The sequence below is a fragment of the Theropithecus gelada genome, chromosome 6 (genome assembly GCF_003255815.1).
Source record: "Theropithecus gelada isolate Dixy chromosome 6, Tgel_1.0, whole genome shotgun sequence".
NCBI lineage: Eukaryota > Metazoa > Chordata > Mammalia > Primates > Cercopithecidae > Theropithecus > Theropithecus gelada.
In genome coordinates, this window is record NC_037673.1 from 52,512,873 (window position 1) to 52,533,771 (window position 20,899).

The 20,899-nt window shown below is 38.1% G+C and overlaps 1 protein-coding gene across 6 annotated transcripts in view; it reads right to left on the reverse strand.

Moving 5' to 3' along the window:
* Positions 1-3,566: 3,566 nt before the first annotated feature.
* Positions 3,567-20,899, reverse strand: part of SLC38A9 (solute carrier family 38 member 9) — an 87,171-nt gene continuing 69,838 nt past the window's right edge. For 4 of the 6 annotated variants that reach the window (XM_025388008.1, XM_025388007.1, XM_025388005.1 and 1 more), the window contains 4 exons: positions 13,209-13,322; positions 11,428-11,576; positions 5,617-5,706; positions 3,575-4,375 (listed from right to left, as the gene is read on the reverse strand). In XM_025388008.1, coding sequence (XP_025243793.1) covers positions 4,210-4,375; positions 5,617-5,706; positions 11,428-11,576; positions 13,209-13,322 — 519 coding nt within the window. In that variant the 3' untranslated portion in view covers positions 3,575-4,209. Of the gene's footprint in view, positions 4,376-5,616; positions 5,707-11,427; positions 11,577-13,208; positions 13,323-20,899 lie in introns of all 6 variants that reach the window. The other 2 variants (XM_025388004.1, XM_025388002.1) reach the window with 1 other exon arrangement.

Below are 20,899 nucleotides of genomic sequence, written 5' to 3' on the forward strand. Positions count from 1 at the left end.
TCTTATACATCTTTATCTCCTCCAAAGCACTGGACAGAAAAGTCTTTTACTTCTATAGTTAGTAGCTGCATTGCATTTGCAAAATATACTTAATATACTTAATATAAAATATTTCCCTTTAATATAGTCCCCTTTTATGAATAAATTTATTCCTTACGCCAAAGCATTTTTTGGGTGTGATGATAAAATTGATTTTGGATATCACCCACAGGTGTCAAACTTAATTTTCTTTGTCCTTTCTGACTATTAGCATACCTCATATTCATATATAGACTTTCTAAGGAAGACCCCTCTAAATAATCCATATTTTATTTTATAATATCCTCAGTTGTGTGTTAAGCCAAATTCAAAAGTTAAGCATGAGAGCAAAAAGTGAAAGAAATTCAATTAGAAAATTCAAAGAGATGACAGTAGACAAAGAAGGTCTAAAATTAGTTGTGATATGAATGACTTCATATCTCATCATTCTAATGTGTGGGCCAGGATATACACACTGACAAAGAGTTTTCTGACCAAGCCAAATAATAGGCCGAAAGAGTTGATCTCATGAAAAGAAACTTAAGAAGGCAAAGTCACTCAGCATAAGTCTAATACAATATTTTAGAAGTTCTAAATTATCAAGTCTTTTTTTCTTTTTTTTTGAGATGGAGTTTCATTCTTGTTGCCCAGACTGGAGTGCAATGGCGCGATCTTGGCTCACTGCAACCTCTGCCTCCCGGGTTCAAGTGATTCTCCTGCCTCAGCCTTCTGAGTACCTGGGATTATAGGCACACGCCACCACACCCGGCTAATTTTGTATTTACTATAGAGACAGGGGTTTCTCCATGTTGGTCAGGCTGGTCTCAAACTCCCGACTTCAGGTGATCTGCCCGCCTCAGCCTCCCAAAGTGCTGGGATTACAGGTGTGAGCTACGATACCCAGCCAATTTTTAAAAATTTAATCAAAAAAGTTGTTTTTTTGAGACAGGGTCTTATTCTGTTGCTCAGGCCGGAGTGCAGCAGCACAATCAGGGCTCACTGATCTCCTGGGCTCAAGCAATCCTCTCACTTCAGCCTCCTGGGTACCTGGAACTACAGCTGCATGACACTGTGCCCAGTTAATTTTTTTTATTTTTTATTTTTTGTAGAGACAGAGTCTCACTATGTTGTCCTGGCTGGTCTTGAACTCCTGGGCTCAAGTGATCCTCCCACCTCAGTCTTCCAAGAGCTGGGATCACAGGCGTGAACCACTGTGCCTACATCAAGCAAGTCTTTTCGTTTTGTTTCGTTTTTGAGATGTTTTGCTCTTGTTACCCAGGCTGGAGTGCAGTGGCGCAATCTCAGCTCACTGCAACCTCCACCTCCTGGGTTCAAGAGATTCTCCTGCCTCAGCCTCCCAAAGTGCTGGGATTACAGGCATGAGCCACCATGCCTGGCCTCACATCAAGTCTTTTAAAGAAAACAATAGCAAAGATTCACATTACCTTTTAGTTTAGTAAATACCACATTCATTGTCATATTCATTTAGTTCATTAAATGGACAAAAATACATCAAATCTTTTTTTCATGTGTTAAAACATTCAAATACATTATCAAAAAGCAGCAATGAAAACTCTGTCTCCATCTCCCAAAGAACTGGGATGACAGGCATGAGCCACAGTGCCCAGCCCTGTTTCTAAAGTTTTTAAAGAGAAGGAAGGTGACTGGCGATAAGCTGGGATTGAACCTAGATCACTCACAGTGCTGTCTAGCTTTTGAATCCTATGTCTCTTAACGGAGTAAGATTCTGAAATCATAAAGATTCAGGGGCTCTCAAGCACAGACAGGCACTTTCTCCATTCATTATACTCCTTTTCTAAGAGAAATTAACACAGTGATCTGATACCTACTGCAGAATTTTTCAATTAACCAAACTCCTACTACCAGCAATTTATGTGAACAAAAACTTTTGAGACTATTTCCATCAATATAACTATGTTCAAAAGGCTATTATTAACAGCTGTGAATTAAGGTTTGTGGTGACGAAATAACATCTGAGATTGATAATATTTCAGTGGAAAAGAAAAAAAAAGATAGGTGAAGCAAATACAGCCAAGTTTTATAATTACTAAATCTAGGGGATAGGCATTGTAGGGTTCACCGTATTACTCCATATTACTTTTGTGTGGGCTTGAGATTTTCAGAATGAGACTTTTTATTAACACAAAAGAGCTTTCAGAAATACGGTTCATCATTAATATAGGTCTATGGCTTTATGAATAGGACAGAAAGCTTTGCTGAAAGAAACTAAGGCTGATCTTGAATCTGGGCTCCTCACTAGGTTTACAAAAACCATTTTTCTTTTTCAAAGGAAGGAAATAACACAAATCCATACACTATCCTGACAGGCGAACATACAATAGATTTTTAGACTTTAGCTTAAAATTAGAGAAATCTATTTTTTTCAGAAAAAACATCACCATGTCGTATCCTGACCTGGACACAGAGGCTGTATTACTTGGAAAACGTGAATGTGGATTCTAGTTTAGCTTTTAGTTCAGAAGAAAAAGGAAGAGTGTCAATTCCAAGGATACAGATTCCTTAATCCTTTTCTCAGATTTAAGGAGTTTTTCTTACAGGGATTTAACTCGGTACTGTCCAAAGTGTGAACCAGAGCAACTCCCGTCTTGAATAGGAGTTAGGTAAAATGAGGCTGAGACCTGCCGGGCTGCATTCCCAGGTGGTTAAGGGCTGCATTCCCAGGTGGTTAAGGCATTCTAGGTCACAGGGTAAGATAGGAGGAGGTCAGCACAAGATTCACGTCATAAAGATCTTGCTGATAAAACAGGTTGCAGTAAAGAAGTCAGCTAAAACCCACCAAAACCAAGATAGCAATGAGGGTGACCTCTGGTCGTTCTCACTGCTACACTCCCAGCAGCGCCATGACAGTTTACAAATGCCATGGCACTGTCAGGAAGTTAGCCTATATGGTCTAACAGGGGGAGGCACAAATAATCTACCCCTTGATTAGCATATCACCAAGAAATAACCATAAAAATGGGCAGCCAGCAGCCCTCGGGGCTGCTTTGTCTATGCAGTAGCCATTCTTTTATTCCTTTACTTTCCTAATAAACTTGCTTTCACTTTACTCTATGGACTTGCCCGGAATTCTTTCTTGCGCAAGATCAAGAACTTTCTCTCACGGTCTGGATCAGGACCTCTTTCCTGTAATAGTACTGCCAGTTACAGAAGTAAGCAGATGGAGGTCTCTTTCTGAAGGTCATACCTCAAACAAAATCAATCCTTTTTTGTGGTGCAGAAACCAGTCTACCCCCAGAGGACACAAAATATGCTGGGCTGAGGCCTCTTCCTTCCTGGCCCCTTTTCTGTTTGCCTTCTCCCCTGTGGGCCTCTCAGGCTCCTCTCTGCCATGCTTTCTCCACTGGGTCTGTCATGACAGCCTACGCTGGGATCTCAGGGATCCAAAAAGCAAAAGCACCCCCTGGGTCTATGGGGACAACCATTCTTGTTCCTATGCAAAATCTGGCTTGGGGAACTGTAATTTCGATCTAAGTCACTGGTACTGGATTAGAAATAAAAGAGTCAGACAGCAACAAACTCTACTACTTTGTTTATTTTGTATACATTCCATGATCCTGGGGATTACAATGACATTACTTTTGTCTCTACTTTTTCTTCAAATAGAGATTAAGACTCAGCTAAAAATGTACTTTATTAACACTGATGCCATGAAAACTTCTTTTTAAAAATGAGGTATTTGATTTACTGTCCCAAACAGTAGAGGTTTGGGCAAACTGCAGAAATGGTCTAGTAAGTAAGAAAATGAAAGTGAATACACTGAAACATAAAACAGAAGCAGGATTTGGCAATATGCTGCTCTGACACCCTGAGAATTTTTACTGCAGGCAAAATAAATCCACCACCTTTTATCTCTAAAAGCAAAACCCAGCATGATTTCTTCCTAGGGCATACATTTCTATTCAGAAAAGACCACAGAATAAAGAGGTGAGTTAATATGAGAAAGGTAAAGACACTAAGATCATTCTTTTTGCCCCTTTCCCCACCCCAATAAAAACATACTTATTAAGGGGCCACTATTTCCCTTGCTTTCAAATTATCTTAGAAAATATTCAGAATTACACAACAGCAGCATTTACAAGTGAATTTATATAGAACTATTGTCAAGGCTCAAAATATCATGAGAGCTCTTGAAAAAACAGTTGAGGTATTTCACATAAAAAACTGAACAATCAGGTTAGCCACACCTAAAATGATGATGAAAACGTGAAAGACTAATTTAGGCCATGTCAGACGCTCTTCTTGGTGGAGGGATATTATATAGATGAGAGATGGATATATGAATACAAAGGCCAGGCCACACGCTGCTCCTGAATATCTGCAAAATAAAAGCTTTTGGGGTTAATATTCATCTTGCACTTTGCTTTTTTCTGATTTACAATTAAGGTAAACAGAGTACAATTTAAATTCTCCTCAGTCTGATAGCTCAACAAAAATTAGTTTTGATTCATTTGTTGTTGACATAAAACATCTGGGTTTAAAACTTACTTTACTTGCTAAGTTAATATAAAATATGATTTCTTGCTCATCTTTATAGCATCAGATTGACAAAGACTTTTTATTCATCCCTCAAATCTCTGTAGTTCCTCTGTGTTTGGGTGATTGTGGCTACTTCCTCAGAAACATCTGGAGTTAGGCCTCCTATCTTTGATCTTTTATAAACTAATTACTCATTCTCAGTTTTTGAGGGACTGTTAGCATCCCCATTTAAGTATGAGAACAGATAAATGCTACCATGGCATTCAGCATGAATATGAAAGATAATAGCAAAAATACTTAAACATGAGACTGTCACAGAGAAATATGCACTTTCTTCTCCTTTTCTCTATACTTGGGTTTTCTTGAGGAACAGTTAAATAGGAACTTGTAAGCCCATTATATTCAATAAGCAACAGGCTAACAATCTCCTCCTCTTGTTCCTTGTTACTTTCTTAGGTAAGAGTGTTCCAAAAAAAAATGACTCACTCCTGCTGTCTATAGTAAGAGAAATGAGATCATTCTAAATCCCAATTTCCCATGAGCATTTGAGGTACAACTTTATTCCTACTCTATTCATCCTGTCACGTTTTTAGGAAAAGGATATTAAAGAAAGCCATCTAGGGTCTAAACTCTTACTTAAACTCTTACTTTTTGACTACAAATGACATTGAAATATATTTTTGAGTAGAAATGGATTAAGGAACTTAGAATGGATTAAGGAAGCTTTGACAAATAAAGGACCTCCCAGGTACTCCCACAAAGTTATACATATATTAAAAATGACTTTTTATTTTGGATATAGAGAGGAAATAAAGTGGAAGATGATGAGAAAAAGAAAAAGAAAATGATGCCTGAGGCTAAGGGATAATGGGGCTTCTAGAATGAGTTCCTCACTAGAACAAACAGAAATGGAAGATAATGAGCATCTTAACTGATACCAAGGGGCTGTATTTGAATATTACTAGTTTTAAATACTCACAGGAATTTCATACAATTAAATTAAAACAACGACAACAACAGGAAAAGCCTAAAACTAAAGACCAATATATGTAAGGGCACCATTCCTTTACAAGGCAGTACCTTATGATCCCTCCTATGTTTGGGTAGAAACAGGCCATGATCACTCCAGCTCCCACAATAATTAGATTAAGAATCAGCACGTGGAAAATGCTAGAAGTTGAGAAGAAAGTTTGGAGGAAAGAAAAAATACAAAAATAGGCAAATTATAACGACTAATATGAGAATACAGTTCATTCTTAACATCATTAAAATAAATATGTCTTAAGCTCGATAAAATCACAGCAAAAATAGAAGGTAGCAGTAGTCCTCAATTTTGGTAATGAGAAAGTGAAATTAGCTCTTTTGTGGAATTACACTGGTTAAATTTTGTAGAAGCACACTGGTAATGTGTATCAGAATTCACATTCTTTGATCTATGATTCCATTTGGAATATCTTAAGAAAATAATCCAAACAATGAAAATGCTATGAATATCAAGATATTTATGAAAAAACAGAAGAATCCTGGACACAGCAAGGCAACAATTTACTTGACAGAATATGTTGAAAATTATTTAAAATAACTTATCATTATTACCTTGTCAGGTAAAATACTATCTAGGCAATTCAGAAAAAAAGTCAGCGAGGTTTTCACTACACAAGAAAACACCAAAAACGTTTGAAAAAAATATCAGAAGGATATACACTGAGAAGGCAGTAGTGATTTTTTTACAATTTGGGGTTTTGGATAACATTCCCTCTTTTCTATATTTAACAAACTTTTCATAAAGTGTTCAAATTACTTTTATATTAAAAGCATTATATTAAAGGGAAAGACAAAATGGGCAGGTTTTTATTTTCCAGATTTAACCACTTAAAGAAAGTGGTCATACCTCATACTTAAAGCATAAAGAAAGAACTTAAAGTTACTCACTACCATCAACAGAATATTTACTAAATACTTTAACTAGATATTAACAATTCAAGGTTTAGGAATCAATTTTGGACACAAACAAAAATAACGTAGATGAAAATTTGATGCTGAAGAAATAACTCCATTTCCCCTGAAAATGATTCTCAAAAGCCAAATGTACACATCAAAGCAACCCTTTGGGCCCAAGTTATCAGAGGTTAATTAATCCCAGATAAAGATTACAGAGAGAATTAAAAACAAAGAAAATTATTTATATAAATAAGTGGTTAGTCATATACCCTGATGAATTAGAAAGATATTAGGCTTACAGATCTTATTGTTTACCCAGAAACTCTAACCTTAAAATTGCTTCAGAGCTTTGAGGTATTGGCTGGGCCTTTGTTATTTCTGTATTATAAAAGGAAACAACTTTGTATACATAGAGGGAGGCAGTTGTACTCATCTGTATTCCTTTTCTAAAATTTTATTAATTATTATTATTTTTTTAAGAGACGGGGTCTTGCTCCGTCATCCAGCCTGCAGTGCAGCGGGGCAATCATGGCTCACTGAAGCCTTGAACTTCTGGACTCAAACCATCCTCCTGAATACCTGGGACCACAGGCATGTGTCACCATGCCCAGCTAACACCCATGTTTTCCATACTGTATTCTTTACTGCCAAACACTCTCCAAAGAATAAACAAGGTCCTCGATAAAGGAGTAGAACATTAATTTTGCTAAATCTCATGTTTGAATACACAATCTTTTAAATATTCTATGTGATCAAATAGGAAGGTCATAATAAAGCACATCTACTGTGTACTGTAGTACAGTACACTGGAAGTCCTGAGGAAAAGTACTTGTGTGGCTGAGCTGAGGAGGACCTAGCTGTTTTGCCTACCAAATGCTTTTTATACTTGAATTGCAGTCAAACTATGGTCATTCAAACTCAGGTGTTGGACAGGTATTTTCCAGAAAATGAATGATATAAGCTTGTCACTGCAAGGAAAACAACTCGCAGTATTTGTTGCCAAAGATAAAATTAAAGTTTTCAAATAAAAACTAGAATTTTGGAAAACTTGTATTTGCTACCCTGAGCTTGACAATGTTTAAAGGCTCTTATGATGAAATTAGTGATAGTATTAATGAAATTGGGTTTTGATATTGTAAAATGAAGTGTGTCAACATTTGGAAGATCCACAGAACTCAGTGAACCAATATTTTCCAAATGATCAAACAGATGTTACAAAATCATGCATGCGTAAAAGATCCAAAGTGCACGATAGACCAGTTGGTTTTAATGTCAACAAGTTTCAGATTCCACATTGCAACTCATAAGAAGCTACCACTTGTCAGGTTTTGGCACAGTATCAAAGAAGAATATCCAGAAGTATATGAAAAGGCTATTAAAAGTACTCTTTCTTTTTCCAACTATCTATGTGAGGCTGGATTTTCTTCACAAATCTAAATGAAAACAGCATATTATAACATGGAATGCAGAAGTAGAGAGGAGAATCCAATTGTCTACTAGTAAAGCAGAAATTAGAGTTTTGCAAATGTAAATTAAAGTTTTTTTTTTTTTTTTGAGATGGAGTCTCGCTATGTCACCCCGGCTGGAGTGCAGTGGTGCCATCTTGGCTCACTGCAACCTCCGCCTCCCGGGTTCAAGCAATTCTCCTGCCTCAGCCTCCCAAGTACCTGGGATTATAGGTGCCTGCCACCACGCCAGGCTAATTTTTGTATTTTCAGTAAAGATGGGGTTTCACCATGGTGGCCAGGATGGTCTCCATCTCCTGACCTCATGATCCACCTGCCTCGGCCTCCCAAAGTGCTTGGATTACAGGTGTGAGCCACCATGCACGGCCAAATTAAAAATTTTTTGAAAGCAGTTATTTTTATTTTTTTTTTAATTTTAATGATGGTGGGTACATAGTAGGTGTTTATATTTATGGGGTACATGAGATGTTTTCATACAGGCATGTAATACATAATTAATCACATCATGGAGACTGGGGTATCCAAGCCCCAAAAGTGGTTTTTTACAAAAATGTTACTTAACAAGTAATGGTTTTATTATTGATTTTAAAGAAATTAAAAATACTTTGCTGGGTATGGTGGCTCATGCCTGTAATACTAGCACTTTGGGAGGCCGAGGCGGGCGGATCACCTGAGGTCAGGAGTTCAAGATCAGCCTGCCCAACATGGCGAAACGCCATCTTTACTAAAAATACAAAAAATTAGCCAGGCATGGTGGTGGGTGCCTGTAATCTCAGATACTTGGGAGGCTGAGGCACGAGAATTGCTTGAACCCAGGAGGCAGGGGTTGCAGTCAGCCGAGATGCACCACTGCACTCTAGTCTGGGCAACAAGAGTGAAACTCCATCTCAAAAAAACAAAAAACAAAACAAAAAAAACCTAAATTCTATTTTTTAATATTTAAATGCTGATACCTATACCTGCATAAACTAAAGCTCCTGGAGTCGTCCATACATTTTTAAGAGCATAAAGGGTCCTGAGACCAAAAATTATGCTCCAAAGTATGCACACTCTATAGAGTACTTATAACTGTTGGATAAATGAAAATGACAGTGTGTTCTTGGTGGCAGGGGAAGAACTGTAATGTGAAAACAAAAGGGAAATCTCTGACTTTTTCCAAGAAGAAAAAACATTCTTATAAAGACAGCCACAATTCTGCAAAATAATGGCAGAAAACAGGAATAATGTATTTGCTTAGCATTTTTTCATCTATGACTTCACTGTATTTATTTTCTTCGATGAATATAAATACAGTAGAGTAGAAACACAATCAGAGGCTTACACTTACTAAGCTCCAATCTTCTGGATAATAATATTAGAACTATAGCTGCTGCTATACTTATCAGTGCTTGAACCTGGTAACTCTTGACTTTTGCTTTGTTTTGAAACCAACATATTTATGGCGAAAATTATTTACTGAAGAAGCAGACTACATTAGTTCATTTTAAACAAGAACTGATTAAGACCACTTGTTTAGTTGGTTACTGTAAATGCAATTTTTTTTCAAATTTTATTTAAAATTTTTATTTCTTTAAAAGAACTTATTCCTAATAAAAGTGGATTAGGTTCTTTTCACTAGGATGAACCTATAATAAGACTTAATGTAAGAGTAGGAATTAGCCAAGAGTTCACAAGAAGACTGCTGGGAAACTCTGAAATGACATATAGAAATTTCTCTTGGATGAGGATAACCAGCTTTGAACAGATTTTCAAAAGAACTCACAACTCCTTCATCCCCAATAAGAGGTTAACAATTATAGCAGTAATTTAAACTTGTTATATATCAAATAAAAATTAATTATATATCTGACCTTCAATTCTTAACAATTGATCATTTACGTAAAACTGCATAAATGTTAATGAATATAAAAGTAAGGATTGTTGGGCTCAGAAAACCATACCCCAAAATGAAAGCCTTAGAAACAAAAGTTTTGGCCGGGCGCGGTGGCTCAAGCCTGTAATCCCAGCACTTTGGGAGGCCGAGGCGGGTGGATCACGAGGTCAGGAGATCGAGACCATCCTGGCTAACATGGTGAAACCCCGTCTCTACTAAAAATACAAAAAACTAGCCGGGCGTGGTGGCGGGCGCCTGTAGTCCCAGCTACTCGGAGGCTGAGGCGGGAGAATGGCGTGAACCCGGGAGGTGGAGCTTGCAGTGATCCAAGATCACGCCACCGCACTCCAGCCTGGGTGACAGAGCGAGACTCCGTCTCAAAAAAAAAAAAAAAAAAAGAAACAAAAGTTTTTCTCTGACCTTCTGAATCTCAGTCCCATTCTCCCGAAGCTAGCTTAGAAACTAGAATCCCTCTTCCCCAACGTGGAAACGAAAACATTTTCCCTCAAGCTGGCCATAAAACCTAAAAATATCACTCGAATTTCCCTCTATTTCTGTGTAAAAACTAGCCATAAAGAAATGATCTGACCTGTCTTGTTTGACTGCAGGTCATAAGACTCCCATAACAGAGGGGGTCCTGCCCCAGACTCAAATAAAAAAACATATGCTCAGAGAGGCTAAGAATCTAGACAGAGGGGCCTTGCTGGGTTTCCCCACTCAGTCTATTAGCATTAGACATGGCTGTTCACATAAATGTAATCATAAAAATGGACAATTTCCCCTGTATCTTTGGGTCTTCTTTCTAAAGGCTCCCATGTAACATAAAACCACATTCAAATACATTTATATGCCTTTTCTCCGCTTTTTTTTTTTCTTTTGGAGACAGGGTCTCATTGTATCACCCAGAGCAGTGGCGTGATCTCAGCTCACTGCAGCCCCTATCTCCCAGGCTCAAACGATCCTCCTCCTCCTACCTCAGCCTCCTGAGTAACTGGGACTACAAGCATGCCCACCATGCTCAGCTAATTTTTAAAAATTTTGTAGAGATGGAGTTTCACTATGTTGCCCAGGTTGGTCTTGAACTCCTGGGCTCAAGTGATCCACCCACCTTGGCCTCTAAAAGTGCTAGGATTACAGGCATGAGCCACTGAGCCTGGCCCTTTTTGCCTATGAATCTGCCTTTTGTCAGTCATTTTCAACAAACCTTCAGAGGGCAAAGGGGAAGTTTTCCCTTGGTCCTGATAGCTTCAATGACCAATAATTAAAATAAAAGTGTTGCTTCTCATTAGCTACACATTGCCAACATAGGTACTATACATTATAAACTTCTTGACAACATGTAAATCAATAGCAATTAAATAATAAGATAAATATAAGTGGTATCAGAGCTAATTAACTATACTGGAAGGAACGAACTTTAAATCATTTTAGACAAGGGAGTGGCTTCTATTTTTAAAGCTCTTCAGGGAAGAGGACACCAATGATCTATCTTTAGTCACCACTTTCATTAGGCATTTTTATAGCAAAAGGATCAGTCACACTTTAAACTGACCTGCTTGCACAGTCATTTGTTGCTTGGCACATCTTGCTGGTCAAGAGAAGAGCCCTTACCTAGGATAAATGTCACCGAAGATATGGCCCAAAAGCTGGACACGAGCCAGGTAGCCTAAGAGTGGGTATACAGTCATCATCTGGAACAGCAGGAATATCCTTGCAATGAAGGACAGGGTGTCACTGCTAGGGAAGTTGTCTAAAAAATTCTAATCCAAGAAAGATAATGAGGTCATGTTAAAAATCAAATTCAGTACACACATTCATAAAATGGAATGTCTTCTGCTTATTTTGAACACAGGTGCTACTCCAATTGTGACTTGTGGACTAGTGCCCAACCACAACTACTTGTTAAGTATTTTTTCAATGAGGTAAGTATAGAAATTGAGTGTTTAGAAACTTTTACAGAAATATGACATTGCCACAATTTTATTCTATTTTACAAAAGTATCAGCATGTAATTTATGTAACATTAAAGCAACAGCAAAGACAATTTTGTCCTTCACCACAGATAGATCGAGAAAGCACTGCTCTATGTGGTTAAAGGAAAATACCAGTCTGCTTTAAAGATTTAAAGAGCTAATTTAATTCAGTGTTATTTTACCCTCTCTGGCTCTCTTGCTTTCCTCTGAAGCACCGTAAGCACTTTTGATGTAAAGATGACAGAATAAGGTGAGAGTATGTCTATCACCTACTGCATCATTGTTTATCACTAAATTGAAAAGGATTTATCTCTTCTTCCTTTCATGACCCTTTTCTCCATTTTGGTTTGGTATCTTAAAAAAAGTTAATTACGCAGAATTTTTATCTCTTCTTTCAAATACAAATATTACAAATATTCCTATTCCCAAGGGAGTAGGCTTTGTATGAGTTTGTTCATATCAGGGAAATTTCCAGCAAACATTTGGCTGCCAAAGAACTTCTGGAGTCAAGGAAATCAAGAAAATAAGAACATGTCCAAGCTGCCATAATAGCAGTAATTCAAACTTATTTTTCTTATAAAGATGAGAACACTATTAACATTATTCTGCTGAAATAACCATTATAATTCAGCTGTAATAAATCACATGTATATTCCATTGCACTCTATAAGAGGAATTTCTTCTGACCAGAAAGTCACTTGCGAAATGTTGTTTTTTGTGAGAAACTCTTCAGTCACTTATAACTAAAGACTATACGACTGCTAAGTTTTTGATGGGTTAAATCAAAGAAAATATTAGTTACGGCAATCTTTTATTAAAATATTTTTTTTCTTTTACTCTATCTCTCTCTCTTTTTTTTTTTTTTAAACCCTCTGGTAACTCATAGAACATCTCTCTCTCTTTTTTTTAACAGTCAAATACTCTTTTTTTGTTTTGCTGCCTGTCACTCAGTATAAGAATGAGAGTCTGATTAATCATTAGGGTCTGATAAACTAAGACTCTAGTTTATCCAGGGCATTCCTGATGTGGGCTTTAAAAAATAGGGAGTTCATTCAATGTATTTTCTGTGAGGTTTTATAACTACACGAGAACTACTCATAACAGTTCCCCACAAAAAGAGAAATATATGTACATAATAGACATTTATTTGAGTACCACAAGGTGCCTGGCACGTAGTACATTATCTCAGAGTCCATCTAAAAATCAAATGGGGTACTTATTGTACTATTTAATGGAAAAGAAAAATAAAGCTCAGAAAGAAAAGGGAAGGTGCCTAAATTCCCATATTTGGAGTAGATAGCAGAGATGGCATTAAAACCCAGGTCTATCTGATGTTATATCTTGCCACTGTATCACCCTGCCTACTATAAATACATGAAAGTGTACACAATCACACAGAGAGGCTACACCGTGCCTTACCTGCTCAATACAATCTTTGGATAATGGTGGTGAAGGAAATGAAGCAAATACCAGGACTCCAATATAGAGATAAGTTAACGTCACTAGCATATAAGCAATGCACAGGTCCCTCACCTGTAAATACAGAAAAAAGTCCCATAATACTGAAGAACCTTGCAGTAAGTCTACCTGAATAGGCTAAGAAGACTAACAAATAAATACAAAATTTGTCTTTTTACCTTGTACATGTGTGTATATATTTCTAGATATTCAATTTGTTCACAGAAAGTAGTTAAAACAAAATCCACATACTTTACAATTAGTCTGCCAATTTTTTTTTAAAAGGTAGTCTGAAGTACGTAGACTAAGCTACCTGTTGGCCGACTTAGAAGTTAACATAAACAGTGGTTTAACATGACTGAAATTCTGACTTAATTTCAAAAGATAATTTAGTTGCCAAATTACAAAATACTATAACTGCAATAATAAAGCTAAGGGACAATAAGAAAGTAAGCATAAGCCACTTCAGTATGGTCTGCAACATTTTAAAACTTCTTCCTTTGGTCAATTAACTTATTAAAATATGCCTAGACCACAGCAGAGTAGAACATACTAAAATATATTTAATAAAAAAAGAAAGCTAAAGAAGAGACAATAAGCAGTATTAAAGGCAAGCTTAATAAATCTAAACAGTAAACAAAAGGAAATCAAAAGGCAGCTGTTCAAACAGCTGCACAATGTTACTGGAATCAGCAAACAAATGCAGAACATTAAATAAAGTGGACTGCTTTCTTCTACTGCGGTTCCCACCCTCCCAACCCCCCATCTCCATGCAAAGTAAAAATCTCCAAGACATTTAATGTAGCCAGCTGTCAGATCCAAACAGAACAGATTCTCCAGCTCAAAAATCTGGTCTTCATCGCCACTAAAGTTATGGCCAAACAATTCAGCACAATTAAATTATGGTAACAAGCCTATTCATTTTTCATTTTAAACAAAAATTACTTTGAAAGCTAAGGAAACAAATTGGAAAAAAATAAACTTAAAAACATTTGATAGCACAATAAAAAAAACTGGGACATTTGGTATTAGGGAACATTTCTGATTTTTTGGATTACTTTCTTCCTTAAATGGGCTAGCTAACATAGTAGAGTTTTATAAACTTGACTGTTGACAAATTCAGTTAAAAAGCAAGTAACAAGTTATGAGAAATCTTAAGGTCAGGTCTAAATTGACAATCAGCTTGAAAGTATATCAAGGGTTTTAAACCCTAAATTAGATGGTGGATAAGCTCATGGAGCTAAAGGCTTATGCAGATTGGTTCCAGTCCTCTCAAAATGCTTCTAATTGCTTAGGAATGAGGAAGAGGATGACCAAACCTCCTGGGGGGTTTTCAAAATCATTCCTCTTGAGTTCATGAAGCTCTAGGTCTGACGGGAGGCCAGACTTCAGTCACCCCTAGGGTTGCCTCATGATCTTGTGTGGGATGAACAGCAATGAACCAGGTCAAATCTACTTTTTTGTCAGAGTAGTAGTTTCCCATTATGATGTTTGAAAGTCATTCTACACTCAACCTACTCAATGCTACTCAAGAACAGAGGTAGCCTTGTAAAAAAATCTTGGGAGGCAAAGCAGCTGGGCCTGAGACAGCTCTCTGTAAAGTAGGACAGCCACCATTCCAATAGACAGTTTTCAGCTTATCTACTACCTGATCACCGCGTTATTTTGGTCTGACTTCTTGCAAAGAAGTGTACCATAACACACTTCAGGGGAAATCTGATTAAGATGCAAAGGCTATGGTGCAGAGCTTCCAATAAGACTTTTCCCCTCTGCTTCTCTGTTCTCACGGCACTATATACATATCTCAAATACAGCAATGACAGTATTGTGACAGTCATTAATTTTTATTATAAAAGTAATCCATGTACATGATATAAAGAATTTCTTTTTTTTTTTTTTTTTTTTTGAGACGGAGTCTGGCTCTGTTGCCCAGGCTGGAGTGCAGTGGCCGGATCTCAGCTCACTGCAAGCCCCGCCTCCCGGGTTCATGCCATTCTCCTGCCTCAGCCTCCCGAGTAGCTGGGACTACAGGCGCCTGCCACCTCGCCCGGCTAATTTTTTTGTATTTTAGTAGAGACGGGGTTTCACCGTGTTAGCCAGGATGGTCTCGATCTCCTGAACTCGTGATCCGCCCGTCTCGGCCTCCCAAAGTGCTGGGATTACAGGCTTGAGCCACCGCGCCCGGCCGATATAAAGAATTTCAAGTGGAGATAAAATACGTCCCTTGACATCCCTAAAATAGCCAAGGTTAATAGTTCTTGTATCATGTTGGTATTTTAATTTTTCTCTAAATGTGTCTGTACCACAAGACTCTGGGATTCTGAGGACAGGGACCATGTCTTTTTCTTCTTTGTATCCCCAATACCCAGGACCACACCTAGTACATAGGAGGAATGTGGTAAATGTAGATAAAGAATAATAGCCACATTGGTTTTATTAAGTGCTTGTAGGTGCCAGGCTCTATTGCTAAGCACATTACAAGTGTCATCTCATTTAATCCTCATTGCAACCTTATAATGTAGATACTGTCATTTTCTTCATTTTACAGATGTAAACTAAGTGCAGCAAGGTTACAAAACTCGTTTGTGGCTGCAAAGTGGGTATCTGGTGAAACCAATATTCAAATCAAGATCCTTTTAGTTCCAAATTGCAGGTCCTCAGCTACTATGATGGAGAGCTGACCAGTCTCCAATGCAGTTGTGTCACAGTTAATAAACAATAATAATAAAAAAAGAGAGGTAACAAGTTATGAGTAATAACTATACAACAGAACACATACAGGGATGCTTCCATTTTGAGACACTAAAATCAGGAAAGTTCTATTTCATAGTACTCCAACATACCTTCAGTAAAAGTAGCTCAGGAGCTACATACGTGTTTTCATCTGAATACTCCGATGAACAGAAATGATACTTTTATTATAAAAGCAGCTGAGGTTTAGCATGACGCTGGGAAATATGCCACTTAGGAACAGTATACACATATGTGGGCTTTGCTATTCTCTGGCTCAAACACAAGCCATTACTAAAGATATAGTTCGGCCTAAAGATACAGCCTCTTGAAAGCCCATTTAATGGAACAGCATAGAAAAAAAGCTATTCTTTAGAAAATGAGGCTCAAAGTAAAAAATATATTTAAAAAGAGACACAAGTGACAATATAAACTGGTAATTATGTCAAGAAGCCTATACATTAATAAGGTAACCGATTCTGCCTTGTGAATAATAAATGGCTGGCGGGGTTGACGGTAGAAAACTAATGACAGAGGCCGGGCGCGGTGGCTCAAGCCTGTAATCCCAGCACTTTGGGAGGCCGAGACGGGCGGATCACGAGGTCAGGAGATCGAGACCATCCTGGCTAACACGGTGAAACCCCGTCTCTACTAAAAAATAAAAATAAAAAATTAGCCGGGCGAGGTGGCGGGCGCCTGTAGTCCCAGCTACTCGGGAGGCTGAGGCAGGAGAATGGCGGGAACCCGGGAGGCGGAGCTTGCAGTGAGCTGAGATCCGGCCACTGCACTCCAGCCCGGGCGACAGAGCGAGACTCCGTCTCAAAAAAAAAAAAAAAAAAAAAAAAAGAAAACTAATGACAGGTAGAATGCCAAGTCAGAATGAAAACTGGATCTACAACAGGCCCAGAAGTGGGTTTGGGAGCACATTCTATTTGTCAGACATGGTTTATCATTTGTTTCACATACCGTTCATAGTGAAAATACTATCCAGTGGAGCATTTACTAACAAAAATGACAGAAACTGACCACACAGACTGACCCCAAAAATTTACATAACTTCTCCTGGTATATAGCCAAGTAAACCACAGATTCATATGAAGAAGGAAAAAGTAAATAACAAATCACGATATAAGGCATTTCAAATTGTTTTAAAGAACAAAGCAGGGTAATACAACTAAACACAGACAAAACAAAACTAAACAAAAGAAACACTTAGAGGTTCTGATTCAAATACAATGAGAAAATATCAAGAGGTCAATCCACACAACCAGGAGGGTTATAGGGACTACATATTCTGGTGATAAACTAGTTGGATGGTCTTCAGCTCCCTAATCCCCCTTTTTTGGCAAGATATGACAAAAGAATAGGAATGATGGCCGGGTGGGGTGGCTCACGCCTGTAATCCCAGCACTTTCGGAGGCCGAGGCGGGTGGATCACCTGAGGTCGGGAATTCAAGACCAGCCTGACCAACATGGAAAAACCCCATTTCTACTAAAAATACAAAATTAGCCAGACGTGGTGGCGCATGCCTGTTATCCTAGCTACTTGGGAGGCTGAGGCAAGAGAATTGCTTGAACTGGGGAGGCAGAGGTTGCAGTGAGCCAAGATCGTGCCACTGCACTCCAGCCTGGGCAACAAGAACGAAACTCCGTCTCAAAAAAAAAAAAAAAAAAAAAAAGGAATAGAAATGATATCCCATTTACACATATAACAAATTACATTTGATGGAAAAAAAAAACTGTATGAAATGAAGTTGAACTTGGAAAACCTAGAAAATTTGATCACTACACTTATTTGGGAGTTTGTTTCTTTCTTTGCAAATATCTTTAGTTCCAAGTCCAGTTATAATTTATATAGAAGAAGAGGCCTTTTCTATTATTTTGTCTTCTTTTCTATTTTCAAACTTTTGTTTACTGAGCTTGGAATGATCCAGTATCCACATTATGAATTCAGAGTCCCTGGCAAGCTTTACATTTTTTGACTTTAATCTCAAGAAAATATTATGCCATGATATTAATAGGACTTCTTTCAAATTACTTACTGTGGCTGGGCGCGGTGGCTCAAGCCTGTAATCCCAGCACTTTGGGAAGCCGAGACGGGCAGATCACAAGGTCAGGAGATCGAAACCATCCTGGCTAACATGGTGAAACCCCGTCTCTACTAAAAAATACAAAAAAAAACTAGCTGGGCGAGGTGGCGGGCACCTGTAGTCCCAGCTACTCGGGAGGCTGAGGCAGGAGAATGGCGTGAACCCGAAAGGCGGAGCTTGCAGTGAGCTGAGATCCGGCCACTGCACTCCAGCCTGGGCCACAGAGCGAGAGTCCATCTCCAAAAAAAAAAAAAAAAAAAAAAATCAAATTACTTACTGAAACCTGCTGAAAGGTATAATCATTAAATAAATCAAATGACAAAGTTTTTCTCAGAATATAGTACCCATTTAGCTAGATTTTTGCTAACATATAAGCCAATTTCAGTATAATCAAAAAGACAGTATATATATTTACATATAGTCAAAGTGTTTAGAATGTTGCTGGCACATAGTGCTTCATAAATGTTAGCTTTATCCTTAGCAATTATTAATATTTTAAGAAGTTAACATAAAGTACAACTAGTTTTTTGAAAGGTAGACCATCACTTCATAACCCAATTTCAATTAAGACAGTTTAAAAAAAAAAAAAAACAACCATTTAAACCTTTGTGTGTGTGTGTGTGTGTGGTTTTTTTTTTTTTTTTTTTTTTTTGAGATGGCGTCTCGCTCTGTTGCCCAGGCTGGAGGGCAGTGGCATGATCTGAGCTCACTGCAACCTCTGCCTGCCGGGTTCAAGTGATTCTCCTGTCTCAGCCTCCCAAGTAGCTGGAATTGCAGAGGCCCACCACCATGCTTGGCTAATTTTTGTATTTTTAGTAGAGATGGGGTTTTGCCATGTTGGCCAGGCTGGTCTCGAACTCCTGACCTCAGCTGATCCAACCGCCTCAGCCTCTCAAAGTGCTGGAATTACAGGCGTGAGTCACCACGCCCAGCCATTTAAACCTTTGCTTTTAAGCCTTTGTTTTAAAAATAGTTTCCACAAGTGACAAAAGGTGAATCAAATTGTATTAGCTGAACCTAACATAATAGTTCTACAAAGTCCTCATCCTAATACTAAGTGGAAAGAATTCATTTTATGGTATTTACATATGAAATACGGATTTCAAGGCCCACTGAGTGTTCTACTAAGAAAGGCAAAGACATGTCCTCAGTCCTTGGGAGACCATGAACCAAGAACGCCCATCTCAATCCAGCCCTGAGCTTCTCACAGTGGGGCATATACACCTCCAGATAAACTGGTGTGACTTTCCAGAAAAGCAATTCAACTTGAGAATTCTGGCGAGTGAAAAGTTAAGCACAGACAGTCCTCACTTTGCAGGGTGGTATGAGATTATAAAAATTACTATGCAACCTGAAACTGTGCAAAGTGATCACAATAATCAATGGGAAAAACATATAATTGTTCTATGATCTTTAACAATTGTCAAAACATTAAATATTCTGTTATAAATGTGTAAGGAAATGAAGAAAAAGTAAAACATTTCTAAAAGTACATTGCAATGTCAGAAATATTGAGCTTAAAATATTTTGTTTTGTAAAAACATACCAAGAGTAGTCTGAACTACGTTTGCCTCCTTCTTCTCATTGTATAACTTAACAAAATGTGGCAGGCATCTTTTCCATGCCTTGGTGAACCGTCATACTCCTTTATCCCAACTGTGCACCAGCTTCTAACATTTCATCTTTTGTGCTTTCAATGTTGTGAGACATCTCTGAGAATTCAATTAATGTGAAGTTTTCTGACAATTGCACTTCCTCTGGGATATCTTCATTCTTGTAATCATAATCACTTTCCAAATGGATGTTGATAAGCTCACCTTCCTTAAGCTTCTCTGGCTGCATATCTGGAGTATCTTGTATAGCAGCAGTGTCAACATTTCCACAGTTGGCTATTTCTTTTATAACTCTTTATATAGAGTTGAATTCAAATTTCACTTCTTGCATTATTGTTTTGTTTCATTGTAACACTTTCACTTTGTTTGACAATTCCTTGTTCAAGTATCCATTTTTTGTAAAATATATCAGTTTATCACGGGGTGACAAGGAGTTAACACAACTATCTGCTTTGCAGACTGTACAGTGAAAAACATACACAGTGACCAGTCATTGACAGACTTTGAAAGAAGTTATGTGATTGGTTACTAATTATCACATGCACTTTTTATTTATGTAGTGCTTTGTGAAGTGAGGGCTAGCAGCTACTACTTTACAAGTACTAATAGTTAAAATTCTGACCTTGCCTGTGCCCGACCGGAGCCAGCGGTTCTTCAAGCACCCAGCATCCAGCGAGACGCGCAGCGCACTGATGGAGGGGACAAGGGCAGAGCAATGGTGGCCAGGCTCGGCTGGGGCTGCTGCTGCTGGCACTGCTCCTACCCACGCAGATTTATTCCAATGAAACAACTGTTGTAAGAGTTTCAAGTAGCTCCTCCCAGAATACTTCGACTGCCCCAAATCCAGCTAATGCCACCACCAAGGCGGTTGGTGGTGCCCTGCAGTCAACAGCCAGTCTCTTCGTGGTCTCACTCTCTCTTCTACATCTCTACTGTTAAGAGACTCAGGTCAAGAAACATCTTCTAAACTTCCCCATCTTCTAAACCCAATCCAAATGGCGTTTGGAAGTCCGATTTGGCAAGGAAAAACAGGTCTTCTTTGAATCTACTAATTCTACACCTTTTATTGATATAAAATGTTGAGAATCCCAAATTTGATCGGTTTGAAGAACATGTGAGGATCCCAATTTGATCAGTTTGAAGAACATCTACTTTGAAGAACTAGATGATGGATGACAATATCAAATCTGCTGGTGTTTCATGTACAAGATGAAGGAAA